General features: G+C 40.6%; 1 protein-coding gene across 2 annotated transcripts in view; it reads left to right on the top strand.

Annotated features, from left to right (window-relative positions):
- Positions 1–2,046: 2,046 nt before the first annotated feature.
- AAGAB (alpha and gamma adaptin binding protein) overlaps positions 2,047–15,050 on the top strand; it is a 50,521-nt gene continuing 37,517 nt past the window's right edge. The window contains exon 1 of one of the 2 annotated variants that reach the window (XM_059372345.1): positions 2,047–2,608. In XM_059372345.1, the coding sequence (XP_059228328.1) occupies positions 2,269–2,608 (340 nt within the window). In that variant the 5' untranslated portion in view covers positions 2,047–2,268. The remainder of the gene's footprint in view (positions 2,609–15,050) is intronic. The other variant, XM_059372344.1, reaches the window with a different exon arrangement.

Raw genomic sequence — 15,050 nt, 5'->3', positions numbered from 1 at the left:
TTCTCCTAAGGGAAAGCGTGAAATTAGGTGAGAGAATTCTCCCTGGATTCTGGTCTCTTTTTTAGAGATGTTCCAGGTCTGGAGAAAATAAGAGAAAACTAAGGAATAACCTAATTGTTCTTACAGTCAACACAAAGTGTACCGTGGGGGAAAACTGGCTGTTTCTGGGTAGGAGTTTCTATTAGTGTTCCAATTGTTCGGAGCCTGTAAACACGGGCCCTGCATTTAGAGGGGGTATATGTAGTAAAGAATCAGCCTTTCCCAATGAGAGTTCTGACCTTTGCCCTTGGATACTGGGAGGTGATCTCTAGGGCCCCGGAGAGTCCTGCTTGATAAGTGTCTTTGCTTGGGGGCTTTGGTCACCAGATAATTTAACAATGTGATTTATGCTGGGGGCTTTGAGCTACATGGTATCTGTTCCAACCTCTAGAGGAACTGGAGTCTAAAGGCATTAGTGTGACCTCTGGGAAGGGCTCCAGAAGAAAGGTCAGAACTTGCGCAGTGTGTGATTAAGTCCCAGTAAAAACTCTGGACATCAAAGTCTTAGGCGAGCTTCCCTAATTGGCAATATTCTGGGTATATTGTTACACACCATGGCTGGGAGGACATAAAGCCATCCATGACTCTACAGGGAGAGGATGATTGGAAGCTCCATTTGGATCCCTTTTGGATGCTGCCCTATGCATGCCTTTCCTTGGCTGGCTTTAATTTGTATCCGTTTGGTGTTATAACACTGTAATTAGAAGCACAGCACTTTCCTGAATTCTGTGTTGCTCTAGAAATTAGCCAGTGTGAAGATGGTCAGGGGCCCCCAAATTTGTAGATAGCAGGCCTGAAGTGAGCTTGACTCTGGGGACTTCTGAACTTAGTCTGGAGTAGAAACGAGGGCAGTTTTGTGGGGAATGTTCCCTCAGACTTTGCAGTTTGCTAAATTCATCTAGGGTGCTAGTGGCAGATGATAACAGAATGTGAGGTAAGAAGATTTGGGTATTACTCATAATGGGGAACGCTATGAAACTGGTGAGTTTAAGGGTTTATATTTTGAAAAAGATGCATTTAAAGCAGTCTCTCCTAGATGAGAGGTAAGAGACCAACATCCTGGCAGGAAAATCCACTGCCGATCCGAGTGAGAGTCCAAATACAGTGAATTTAGGCAAATTACTTCAAGCCCTAACAAATGGAGCTAAATACCAGTTAAAAGTGATGATTTATGCAGAAATGTTTTAAAACTACCATACATAAATATGAAAGAACAAAATTTTTATGGGAAAAATATGAGTATAATTATTACAAACTGAGTTATACTGGAGAAGATAAGATTTTTTTTTATATTTCCTCCCTTAGGTTAGAAAGAGTCATTTCCAGGAGGTGTTTTTGTTTTTGTTTTTGTTTTTTTGTGGCACATTTCTATATTCAAAACTTTATTTAACTTGCTAGGCAATCCAAGTTATCTTTAGCATATTTTTCTTTGTGTGTTCCCAAGCCAGGGGCTTTTAATTCATTTATTTATTTGAGATATAATCAACATATAACATTATATTTCAGGTATACAGCATAATCAATATTTGTATAAACAGCAAAAATGATCACCAGTTTAGTTAACATCCATAATCACAGTTATAATTTTTTTATGATGAGTATTTTTAAGATTAATTCTCTAAGCAACTTTCAAACTTAACAGTTCAGTGTTATTAACTACAGTCCCCATGTTGTTTATTACATCCCCAAGACTTATTTGCAAGGTACTTTCAGATCCAAAAAATTTAGGTGCCTAAGAAAAGTGGTTTACCTATTTCAACTTCTCTCCAGATTTCTTATCATCTCCCCAAAGTGTCTGACTTGTATTTGCCCCATATCACGGGTTCCAATTTTTCAGAACTAACATTTTTAAAAAGTGCCTCAGTGTAAGATGGATTTTCGGAAATTAAGGTTCTGGGGTGAGGTGTATGGTTTTGGAGTTTTGCCAGAGGCAGAATGGTCGAGCTACTGGAGCGAAACGTCAGGGGAAGGTACGGGGTGGGGGGGGTGGGGCGTGTTAGGCTCGCAGCGGAGGTCTAGGTGGGCATATTTGGGAGTTCTCGGAGGGGCCGTGCCCTCTGCACGCAGGAGGCAGTCTGGGGACGGTACTCCTAGAGCGTGGGCGCCAGTGGATCGGCGCGGCTGGGCCTCGCGCGGAAGTGTCTTAGCTGGGGCAGGGCCCGGAAGGGCCCGTTTCCCACCTGGATGAGGATGGTTCCGATGGGGTCGTAGTTCTCAGTCTCCTGTGCCATGGCTAGAGCGGGGGAGTACCACCTCTCCAAAGAGCTGTCTCCGAGCGCCGAAGCCCGGTGCCTGGAGCGCCCGTCCCCATGGCAACTCCACGCGCAGCCCAGCCTGTTCTACGCCGGGAGCGGAAGAGGGGGTGTGGGAGGAGTCAGAGCCGCCGGTTCCTTCCGTCGACGCGCCCTTTTCTGCGCGTCTCCCCCGCGCGCCGGCGGCCGTGGTATAGCCCAAGGCGGAAGCGGCTCTCGGACGCTACGGCTCGCGAGCGCAGCTATGGCTGCGGGCGTCCCCTGTGCGGTTGTCACCAGCTGCTCCTCCACCTTCTCCGGAGACCGGCTGGTCCAGCGTGAGTAGCGGGGCTCGTGGGCCGACGTCCAAGTCACCCCAGTCTCGGCGGGCTGCGGCCTCAGAACCGCGGTCTCCCTGTCGGCCTTTGTCGCCGCGGGCCCGGGGCTTTTCCTTCACTGCGCCGGGGCTCGCGGCTTCTCGGGTGCCGCTTCGACCCGGTGCGGGTGTCCAGGCCCCGCAGCTGCCTTCCTCTAGCTCTCACACTCATTGCTTGTCTGCCGGCCCAGCGCGCTGTTGCTTTCCTTCCGGCTTTTTCCGCAAAGTGGGACTCATCCCTGCCCCGCCCAGCCCACAGGTCGTTGCGGGCTCCTTTGAGCTGAACCGGAGGGCGCCCTGGAAACTGTACCGAGTTACTCGGGTGTAAGACGCAGTAACTGGGATGCTTGTTGCCGTCCCTGCCCCCGAGGTGGAGAGTAGGTTTCCTCTTGGCTCCCTCGCTTGATGTATATGATACAACCTTGTGTCTTCCACTGCAGTTGTTGTCTGCCGTGCCTTCCTCCTGAGGCGTAGGCTTTCGGGCAGCATTAGCTTTTGGGTGTTCCTAGGCCTAGTTTGTTGGCTTCTGGACCTTCGCTGTCAAACTAAAAAAACTCTTAAAACTTACGCGTGACCAGTGTTACAGACAGCACGGGACTGGGTCCCGGGCTCAGCTCTTTGAGTAAAGGATTCTGTGAAGTTGATTGTAACCCAAGACACCTGTTTTAAGTGCATGGCTGCGAATCAGAGCAGTGACTCTCAGCTGCGTGATAGTGAGCACACTTAACCCCCACCCTGCCGTTTTCTTATCTGTAAGATGGTGATGATGTTCACAGCCATGTGCTTAACTCAGAGGCTGGCACAGATTTGATAAATGGTAGTCATTGTTTTTAAAGCACATTATCTCTCTAACGCCCAGTGTCCTGGTCCCCTAAAAATGGGGCATATGAGCCCATCTCACAGGATTATTTGAAAGACAGGTGACATTTTGAAAGCATTTCGTAAACTGTAAAGCGTCTTGCGGCTATATATATATTTTTTTCTGTACCTGTCGAGTGACAGGCAGGACTTCCTCCAACACAAATGTTCTGTAAACTTAGTTATCACCTATGACCACTTAAAAAGTTCTTTGCCAGGGTAGAAATCTAATTATAGCACTTAGTAAATGAAGTAACTGCTCTCTGCCACTTCTTTACCCCTTAGTAGTGCTCCTTCCCGTTTAGTCCCTTTCTTTTCTTTTTAAAAGGCTGTTTCATTGTAAAAGCATTTATTTAGCATACCTAGAAAAGAGAATGTCAGCTATGGTCTCCTCACCCAAACACAAAAATACCGTTAACATTTCTATGCATTTCCTTCTAGTCTTTTTTCCCATGCTTATGTTAAAAAATTATACTTACATTTCATACATAATTTTAGCCTATTTTATATATAATTTTTATGTCTTATATATTGTTTTTACATTTTGTACATTTAAAATTTTAAATATTTTTGTTTTAAAATATATAAATTTAAACATAACATGTTTATAAAATATATAACAATTTATATAATTTATATTTTACATATAATTTTGTGTGTGTATATATGCATTTATTTATTTATTTATTGAGAGAGAGGAGATGCACATGCATAGGGCAGTGGGAGAGAGAGAATCCTAAGCAGGCTCCACACTCAGCACAGTGCCCTGAGAGTGGAGGGGCTTGATCTCACCACCCTGAGATCATGACCTGAGCTGAAATCAAGCGTCAGACTCTTAACTGACTGAGCCAGACAGGTGCCCCTGTGTATAATTTTTATCCTGATATTTTTCATTTACTATTACATAATTTATGATGTACTATGCTTTCCATCATACATTGCCTCTAGTGAACGTAAAATTTGCTCAAGATTCTTAAAATTCTCGCAACGTAAAATTTGCTCAAGATTCTTAAAATTCTCGGTGTATTTAACTTTGTAAAATAATTACATGTATTTAGATTTCCATTACTGATATATAAAGGCCTTTCAAAGCCAGTCTCAGAAATATTTGTTAAATATTCTGATGGCTATGGTACTCCGTCTGTGTACTTTAAGGATCAGAATTGGCAGACATGGTCACTTCATTGAAAGAGCTGATGACCTATAGTTGGCAAATAGTAACACTGTATTTCTTTAAAGTACATTGGCATCCTTAGGGGTAAAATTAATTCTGTAAAATAATCCACTTTTTTTTCTATATGTAAAATTCCTCTTAGCCAACTTTTGTGTTGATTAAAATTAGGTGGCCTTTCCTTTGTGATTCCATTAATGCTCTGTAGGGAAGAGATAAGAGCAGTTAGTAAAGACAGTACTTGTAAGGAGAAGGGAACTCTAACAGAGGGCTTTATCTTTTCTTCCCAGGTTTTTGATAGGGAAAGGGTGGGTAACACTAGACAGCAGTATTCACTGAGCACCAATTCTATTTTATTATAATTAAGGATTGCCTTAAATTAATCATGAATTGAGTCTAATTTTGATGTAAGATATAAAGATGACCATAATGAATGATGTTTGTCAAGTGTTCCATCGTATTAGGCCACAGTATGATTTTTGGATTGAATCTGATCTTTTGGGGGAAGGTTTGGTTTCACTTCATTCATCAGGAAGAGGAGCTTTAGAGTTTCTCCAGTTTCTTTCAACATCTCATCTGTTTTACTGCTTTTATCTAATGGGAGATATTTCATAATCAAATAAGTTTGTTGTAAATACACGTGAAATAAAAGCGAATAGGCCTCTGCTGTGGATAAAGTGCGTGCATGGATTTTCTGAAAAATTTTTTCATTGTGTCACTCAAAGGCCTTATTTTCAGTATTTTGAGTGGGTCTGACATCAGATATAAAGGACATTTCAGACTTATACTGTAGACTTTTAAAGGGGAATAAAGGCTCAGGACACTTGAGGACCTTAGGTATTAGAGCAAGTGTATGTACTCCAGGGCCTGACCTCTTTCCACCTCTAATATATGCATATGAAGATTTTACTTTCATTCTGGGAAAGTATATTCTGATATTAAGCACAGAGCTGGTCTCTGTGCCAGTTACTGCAGCTAAAATAACAAGGTACTATTCCTGCTCTTAAGAGAGAGTGTATGCGCCATTTGTTCATATATTAAAATGTGAATACCTAAGTTTTAACATTTTAGACTACTTTCATAGAAGGAACTTTTATTTTTTATTTGTTTTAACTCCAGTATAGTTAATATACAGTATTTAGATTAGTTTCAGGTATACAGCATAGTGAATTAATGATTCTATACATTACTCAGTACTCACGAAGGTAAATGTACTCTTGGGACACCTGGATGTCTCAGTCGGTCAAGTGTCTGTCTCTTGATTTTGGCTCAGGTCATGATCACAGGGTCGTAAGATTGAGCCCTGTCTGGGGCTCAGCACGGATTCTGCTTGAGGATCTTCTCTCTCCCTCTGCTCCTCCCCCTTCTTGTGCGGAAACACTCTCTCTAAATAAATTAATAATAAATAAAATCTTAAAAAAAAATTAAGTGTACTCTTAATCCCCTTCACCTGTGTGACCCATCTCCTCACATACTTCCCCTCTAGTAACCATCTGTTCTCTGTAGTTAAGAGTATTTTTTGGTTTGTCTTTTTTCTTCTTTGTTTCTTAAATTCCACATGTGAATGAAATCATATGGTATTTGCCTTTTTTGACTTATTTCGATGGTATTATACCCTCTAGAACCATCCATATTGTCACAAATGACAAGATTTCATTCTTTTTTTAATGGACAAATATTATTCCATTGCATATATATTCACTTCTTTATCCATTCATCTGTCAGTGCAACTTGGTCTGCTTCCATAGTTTGGCTATTATTAATAATGCTGCAATAAACAGGGGTGCCTTTATCTTTCTCAATGAGCCCTTTTGTTTTCTTTCGTTAAATATCCAGTAGTGGAATTACTGAATCTTACGGTAACTCTATTTTTAATTTTTTGAGGAATCTCAATACCTTTTTTCTACTCTTGGAAGGAGCTTTAGATAGAAAAGTCCCTGGAGACTTGCTTGATGTTGTTGAGATGTGTGATGCCAACTCAGCAACTGTAAGGCACTCAGGTTCTACATCTGAACATTGGGAGCAAAATTCTTGCTTTTAGTGAAATGTGGAAATTTGGAGATCTTAAAACCATAGCAAACATTTGTGTGTATATCAGTACTCTTCTAAGACGTGTTCTTATGTCTTTTAATTTGGTTCTTATATCCCTGTGGAGTCATGAAGTCAGAATATCTCCATTTTCTAAATGAAGAAATCATGTTTTGGAAATACCAGGTGTCTTGGCCAAAGTGATCAAGTACTAAGTGTTGGAGCATATGTTCGCTTCAGGATTTGTATGCACGGAATATGTGAGTGCAATGTGTTGGAATTCCTTCGCAATCAGAACTATTTAACTTTAAGATGGTGACATTGGTGTAAGAAATGACAGAGAAAATTGACCTGTAAAAGAGGGTTTTAAAGTAGGAGGTTTTAAATAGAGGGTTTTGCATTTCTACTTAGGAGGTTTGAAATCTTAATTCTGAGTGAAGAATAAATAGCTTTGTCTAGAGGACTATATTTATTTATTTACTTTTATTTTTAAGATTTTATTTATTTATTAGACAGAGATCACAAGTAGGCAGAAAAACAAGCAGAGAGAGGAGGAGGAAAGCAGGCTCCTCCCTGAGCAGAGAGCCTGATGCTGGGCTTGATTCCAGGACCCCGAGATCATGACCTGAGCCGAAAGCAGAGGCTTAACCTACTGAGCCACCCAGGCACCCCAGGACCTATATTTAAAAAGAGAATTATGTATGCCCGATAGTTTTGAACAGTATCTGGATTTTTATTTTCTCAGTTGAGTGTACTCATGGTAGAGGCATACTATATCTTAGTCACTCCTATCCAGGATTAACATTAAAAATAGAAAGTTATTCAAGATAATCTCTACCATCCCTTCTAGATATAAAATCCTATGTTACCATGTTATTTTGATGTTAGATTATATAGCACTTCTTACCTCAGGCATTCTTAATTTTTGTGTATGCATTTTTTTTGAAAACTGCCCCCCCTTTTGTAATATAATATCACATTCAGCTTGTTGACATTAATACAGTACACCAATCTTACTCAGATTTCCCCAGTTTGGCTTTTACTCATTTGTGTGTGCATATGTATTCTACACAATTTTGTCACCTGTGGTTTGTGTATCTGCCACCGCAGTCAAGATCCTGAATACCACAGAGATCCCTTGTATTGCTCTTTTATAACCATACCCACCTCTCTTCCAGGTTACGTTCCCAGTCTTTATTCCTAGCCCCTGGCAACCACTAATCTGTCCTCCATTTCCAAAACGTTGTCATTTCAAAAATGTTACACAGTTGGAATCATAGAGTATATTACTTTGGGGGATTGTTTTTTCTGTTTTTTGTTTATTGTTTTTCTGCTCAGCATGATTCCCTAGAGGTTCATGTATATTGTGTGTGTCAAGTCATGCCTTTTGACTGCTGAGTAGTATTCCACAGTAAGGATGTGCCACAGTTTATTTACCTGTTGAAGCACTTCCAGGCTGGTTCCAGTCTTTGGTTCCTGGTCCTGTTTTTGTATAAAGTTTTATTGGCACACAACCATGTCCATTTATTTACATTTTGTCGTAGCTACTTTGCAGAGTTGAATAATTGCACCACAGACCATATAGCCCACAGCCTAAAATATTTCCTAAAATATATCGGGCCCTTTATTGAAGAAGTTTGACAGCCTGTGTTCTGAGCATGTGTACAAGCGTGTAGTAATCTGCTTAACTGTTAGAACATTTGAATGCTATTGTTATGATCATTTTAATCATTTTGCAAAGAAATTGCAGCATAGAGAAATTAAGTAATTTGCTCAAGGCCAAATAGCTGAGCCAGGTTTTAAAACCCAGGCAGTCCGGCTCTGGGAACTGCCTCTTAACCAGTCCTGCTCTCAATTAACTCAAGAAAGGGGAACTGAAAACAGGAAAGGCACCAGAGGGCCAGCAGCTGAGCCATGGGGGTTTTCTTTGAAGGCTGAAGGGATAATGGGATTTAGCCTGTGGTCATTTGCTTTCTTAGGAGAATAATACTTGGAACAGAGCTAAAATTTCTCACTAATTTGAATTTAGCAATTCCACATAGGACTTTCTACATTTTTCCAGGGTTTAACTAAGGCTCAGGCCTCATGTCCTGGTCACCTGCTTCCCACAGCTCCCCTGGCAAATAGAAAATTAGCAGAGCCATTGTTTTCTTCTGCTTCTTTCCCAAGGATTTGCAGTTAAGTAGGGACCTGGTCCTAGAGAAACCTCCCTGGACTAGGGGGGATGTGAAATGGTGGCTTTTAAACAAAATGCATTTTTTCCCTCATTTTAAATGGGAAGACTTAGGCCCAGCTGAGATCTGGGTCTTTCTCTAGGATGATCAGCTATCTTGATTTTCCCAGGATTGAGGATTGATTGATTGATTGATTTCTTTCTTTCTTTTTTTTTTTAAGATTTTATTTATATGACAGAGAGAGACAGTGAGAGAGGGAACACAAGCAGGGGGAGAGGGAGAGGGAGGAGCAGGCTTCCCGCTGAACAGGGAGCCAGATGTGGCTGGAACCCAGGACCCTGGGATCATGACCAGAAGAGAAGGCAGACGCTTGAGCCTGCTTGAACCACCCAGGCACCCTGAGGATTTCTTTTTAATTTAAATATAGTTGACATATATTAGTTTCAGGTGTAAGACCTTGTGATTTGACAATGATAAACATTATAAAATGCTCACCACAATAGTGTAGTTATCATCTTTCACTGCAAAAAATTATTGCAATATTACTGACTATATTCTCTCTGCTGTACTTTCTTATCCCTGTGACTTATTTTATAACTGGAAGTCTGTGCTTCTTTTTTTTTTTTTTTTTCTAAATTTTTATTATTTTTGTTTATTATTATTATTATTATTTTTTAATTTTTTATTTTTGATAAACATATATTTTTATCCCCAGGGGTACAGGTCTGTGAATCACCAGGTTTACACACTTCACAGCACTCACCAAATCACATACCCTCCCCAATGTCCATAATCCCACCCCCTTCTCCCAAACCCCCTGCCCCCGGCAACCCTCAGTTTGTTTTGTGAGATTAAGAGTCACTTATGGTTTGTCTCCCTCCCAATCCCATCTTGTTTCATTTATTCTTCTTCTACCCACTTAAGCCTCCATGTTGTATCACCACTTCCTCATATCAGGGAGATCATATGATAGTTGTCTTTCTCTGCTTGACTTATTTCGCTAAGCATGATACGCTCTAGTTCCATCCACGTTGTTGCAAATGGCAAGATTTCATTTCTTTTGATGGCTGCATAGTATTCCATTGTGTATATATTGGAAGTCTGTGCTTCTTAATCTTCACCTATTTTGCCTATCTCCCCAAACCCTTCTTTCTGGTGTCCACTGGTTTGTTCTCATATTTATGAGTATGTTTCTGTTTTTGTTGTTTTTAGATTCCATGTAGAAGTGAAATTGTATGGTATTTGTCTTTCTCTGACTAATTTCCACAAGCATAATAGCTTCTAGATCCATCCATGTTGCATTTTAAAGTTGCAGAAGACAGTCCACATTTGGAGTAGAGAATTTGACTTTTTTTTGTTTGGAATTCAGATGCTCTTAACATGGAAATAGTGCTCTCTGGTCCTTAGTCCTTAAACCTGCGGAACCGCATAGCTCAATTATGTATGATGGGTAAACTAGGCTTTGAGGAATTCCATAAGCAAAGCCAGCCATCACTTATGATATTGTTTCTTTGGGGAACATTGATTTTTCTTCAAGACTGGGCGTTTGTTTCTTGCCTTATTAGAGCCCTATACTTAGAAAATGATCTTAAAGGAATTTACTAAGGAGAACATTCTTATTTCAAAGGTGGGGTCTTGCTTAGTCATTAAGCATCTGCCTTCAGCTCAGGTCATGATCTTGGGGCCCTGGGTTTGAGCCCCGCATTGGGCTCCCTGCTTAGCAGGAAGCCTGCTTCTCCCATTCCCCCTGCTTGTGTTCCCTCTTTCCCTGTGTCTCTCTCTCTGTCAAAATAAATAAAATCTTAAAAAAAAAAAGGTGGGGTCTTTTCATATGTCCAACTTAGCTGACCGACATTGTCCAGGAGGGAAGAGGATAAAAGCTTGGGTTTTTAAAAATTTACATTTTCTTTAGCTACTTTAGTATTCTGAGGGGACTTTTTTACTCTGGGAATAAGATATAATTTTTGCTTAAGCTAAGTTGTTTATTTTGTTGTGGTAGGGTATCTCTGCCTTTGATTTGATTGTATATTTCTAAGGCTTTATTTTCTTCAAAGAAAGAATGATTGGGCTAACAAGATCTTCCATGAACAGTTTAAGGTTGTCATCAGACAGTGAGTGATAACATAAGTGGCCTGACTAAAGCAGTGATTTCAACTGGTATGGGGTAGAGGATTGTTTCTAGCTATTATACTTAATATATTTTTAAATTTTCAATTAACAGTAAAAGAGGCCTTAAGATTTTTATTTTGATTAAAAGAGGGATGTTAAGTCATCAGCCTAAGGAGGAAAAAGATTAAATACAAGTTCATATTCTCTCCAGACCCAAAAGAACTTACAAAATGTGCCCATGTTATCCTTTTAGTGTGAGCATGGCATGCATGTGGGGGTGAGAGAGAGAGAGAGAGAGAGAGAGAGAGAAATCCAAGCTCCAACAAGTTGTGATTTTACAAGGTTGTTCAGCCCATAAACACTGGGGAGCCAAGATTCAGTTCTAGTTCTTTTAAATACATTAGACGTAAGTATCTTGGCAGCTAAAACTGTATGTATCCAAGGTGGAAGTAGGGATAGGAGAAATTACAGTAAAAGATTTTACTACTAACATGAGAACTTTTATGGCTTACATTAAGTGTACACTTTTTCCTTCGTGTTAGTTAGAACCTTAGTAGAGTAGAACCTTTCATAGGTTAAATAATACACCTTTATGGGTGTCCTAGTTTGTTTCCTTGTGGAGTAGAGAATTTGAATTTTTGTGTGAGCTTACTGTAGATGAGGGAATGGTCATAAGGTGTTTGCCTTTCCAACAAATGGCATTCCAATAAAGAGGGAGAGGAGTCTGAGGAGACACATGAGCAGAACAGAATTATGCATTATCCCCTGTTGCACGGAGTCATTTATGGTACAGAGAGTGTTGTACCATCCTGGACGAGTCTAAATGTATCCAGACCCAGACCTTTGCTTCTGGGCCATTCAGCTGCTTGTTTTTGTGCAGAAAAAAGTAAAAATATCTAGGAAGTGTGCAGTGGTCATTTGGTTTAAACAGCTTGTCGCCTGTGATTCCTCAACAAATAGTGGTGCTTCCTAAATAATGAAATCTGATACAGGACCATTTTTTAAAAGGTTAAGGTATGAAAATTGTTTTGAATATGTCTGGCAGGTGCTCGCTTCGGCAGCACATATACTAAAATTGAATATGTCTGGCAGAAATGATAATCTGGACATGACATTGTATTTGTGTTGGAGCCCGTGCACATAGATAACCAACCACAAACATATCTCTAATAATTACTTTACTCATCCAGAAAGCAAGACTGACAGAGCTTAAGACAAAGAGGACAGTTGTGAAACTCAGCCTGTGTCATGTTGTGGGTTCAGTAACAAATCACCTATTTAGGGTTTAATTTTCCACACTGACCTGAAGCCGATTCTGCGTGAAGATGGGGAAAAGTATTATCGTCCTTTGATCAAAATCCAAATCTGTATGCTCAGAGCAGGAAAATTTGTAATTATTTGGTAAAAAACAGCTGAACTAAGAAAATTGCCATTCTGTCTAAATTCCTCTCAGGTTGTTCAGGGGTTTTATGGGGGTGTGGGGGAAAGACTTTTTGTGACTTGAGCACTGAGTTCTACCCTTTTCCTGGCTATTTTGACTTTAAGCAAGTTAAATTTCTTCCCACAAATAAGTTGTAGTGTTTTTACCTTTGCTGTCATTGTTCTAAGTCTCTAAAACATCATGTGCCTTAGTTACCTACCTCCTCAGTAAAAAAAGGACATTATCTTTGAGCTTCCATGATTTTTTTCTTCCAGATTTTTTGGGATATCATTTAACTATCCTAAAACCCACTTAGTTTTGGTGCAGAATATTTCTGTGATTCTGGAAGGAGGACTCCTGCCTATTTGCAGTCACTTCCCACTCCCACCCCCCAGTTCTAGGCAACCACAAATGTACTTTATAGATTTGCCTTTTGTGGACATTTTATTTAAAAGGAATCCTGTAATATGTAGTCTCTCAACTTTGCCTTCTCTTAACATTTTTGAGATTCATCCGTATTACAACATATACTTCATATTCCATTGTATGGACGACGTACCACCCTTTATGCCTTCATCAGTTGATAGACATTAAGTTGTTTTCACTTTTTGGCTCTTAGGAGTAATGCAGGTATGGAGATCGAAAGAAACTGCTATGCTATTTTAAGAAACCACCAAACTGTTTCCCAGAGTGGCTGAACTATTTCACGTTTTCATCAGCAATGTATGGGGGTTCCAGTTTCTCCTCCTTTTCAACAGCACTTGTTACTGTATTTTTCCATTACAGCCAGTCTAGTGGGTGTGAAGCAGTATGTCACTACAGTTTTGATTTGCATTCCCCTAATGACTAATAATGTTGAGAATCATTTATGTGCATATTATCCATTCATATATCTGCTTTGGTGAAATGTCCATTCAGATCGTTTGCCCATTTTTAAGTTGTGTTTTTTTTTGTCATCTCATTAATGAGTTGTAAGAGTACTTTATATATTCTGGATACAGGTTACATAAATAATTCAGATATGTTTTCTCCTATCTTATGACTTGTCTTTTGGTTTTTTTGATAGTATCTTTTGAAATGCAAACATTTGAATTTTGATGAAGTCCAGCATGTCATTGTGTTCTTTTCCCATGAAACTTTGACCATGTGTTGCCCAATCATTTTACTCTTCTTGAAGGAGCTTTGAGGTCCCGGACATGGGATGTGTTAACTTTATGGTGTTCTCACATGCATCAGGCTTATTTTGAATAAAGGGGGTACAGTGTAGATGTTCCTCATTAAACTTACTCTGTTTTGGAAAATTCATCACAGACACATTTACCTTCTTTCAGAGTGAGTTAACATCTGCCGCAGATCCTGTTGTCATCCTGAGCAGACATTGATGTTTTTTTGGTGAGGTTTGAAAAATTAACATTTGAATGTGAAAAGTATTTTCATTTCATAATGGTCCTATTTAGTCTTATGTCTTCTTTTTTCCAGAAAGCCACCATTCACAAATTATTTTGAAAACATCTAAGGTTAATTGCCAAATACATTTTATGGTTAAAATAACTAAGACACTTGAGGCAGATTTTACCAGAGGTAGATTTTAGAAGGTTGTAATGCCTGGCTAGTTTCATCTGTGAGAAAGAATAAAACCAACTTTGCCTTCCAGAACCTGTATTGTGTTTCATAAATACAGCTAAGTCAGTTCCTCAGGTTCCACAAGATCAGGGTCGCTGAGCCTTAGCACTGTTGACATTTCGGGCCGGGTAATCCTGTGTCGTGTAGGTGCTGTCCTGGGCATCAGAGGACCCTTAGCAATATTCTTAGCCTCTGCCCACTAGATGCCAGTAGCATCTCCTAACTTGTGACAACCAGAAATGTCTCTGGATGCTGACCTGTTCCCTGCAGGGGCACGAACACCCCTCCTCCCCATAAAGAACCACAGCTTTAGATGTGTATCTAGAACTGTGATTTCAAATAAATAATAGTAACAGAATTCAAAGAAGTCCCTCTTCCATTTCCAAAGGTGAGGATTGCCTCCAGGGTTGATAAAATGGTCTTTGCATGCAGCCGGTAAAACGTAGGGGCTGGTGATTCCTCCCTGGCCCGCACAAAGCACTTCTCCATGCTCTTTCTCCCTTTCCTGCCAGCTTCTTGCTGTTCTTTTGTGCAAGTTCATCTCACTGCACTGTGAGATCTTCTGAGGGTCAGCGCAGACCATGTATGTAGTATTCGCCCTGCCCCCTGCCTCCCTCACCCCCAGTTATTTTAAGATGCAGCTGTGGTGACCAATTCCAGATGGTTCCTGGGAGCAAGCAAACTTCAGGAAAAGGAGGAGGGCTGAGTGAGATTTCCTCTGCTCTGACTTCAGAATGCTCCCACTGTGATACAAAGAGCCCCAGAGTGTTAGGCGATGTGGATTTCAAGGGTGACCAGAGAGGAGGGATGTGAGAGGAAAGGGTAATTAAGTGTTGTAAGCAAAGCAGAATTGCTGCCCTCTTGTTCAGGCCCTGCTGGGTTGCCCCGACCCAGTTACTATGCCCCCAGCCGCCTAATAGTGCTCGGGCCAGCCAGCTGTCCTCAGACCACAGCACGTCCCGCAGATATGTGCCCCCCACTTCCCGGAAGCGGCCCGTTACTCCGGAATCATGGATGAGAA

Source organism: Mustela nigripes, chromosome 13, assembly GCF_022355385.1.
Source record: "Mustela nigripes isolate SB6536 chromosome 13, MUSNIG.SB6536, whole genome shotgun sequence".
NCBI lineage: Eukaryota > Metazoa > Chordata > Mammalia > Carnivora > Mustelidae > Mustela > Mustela nigripes.
The sequence above is the reverse complement of the archived record's forward strand: the minus strand, read 5'-3'. Positions and strand labels throughout refer to the sequence as shown.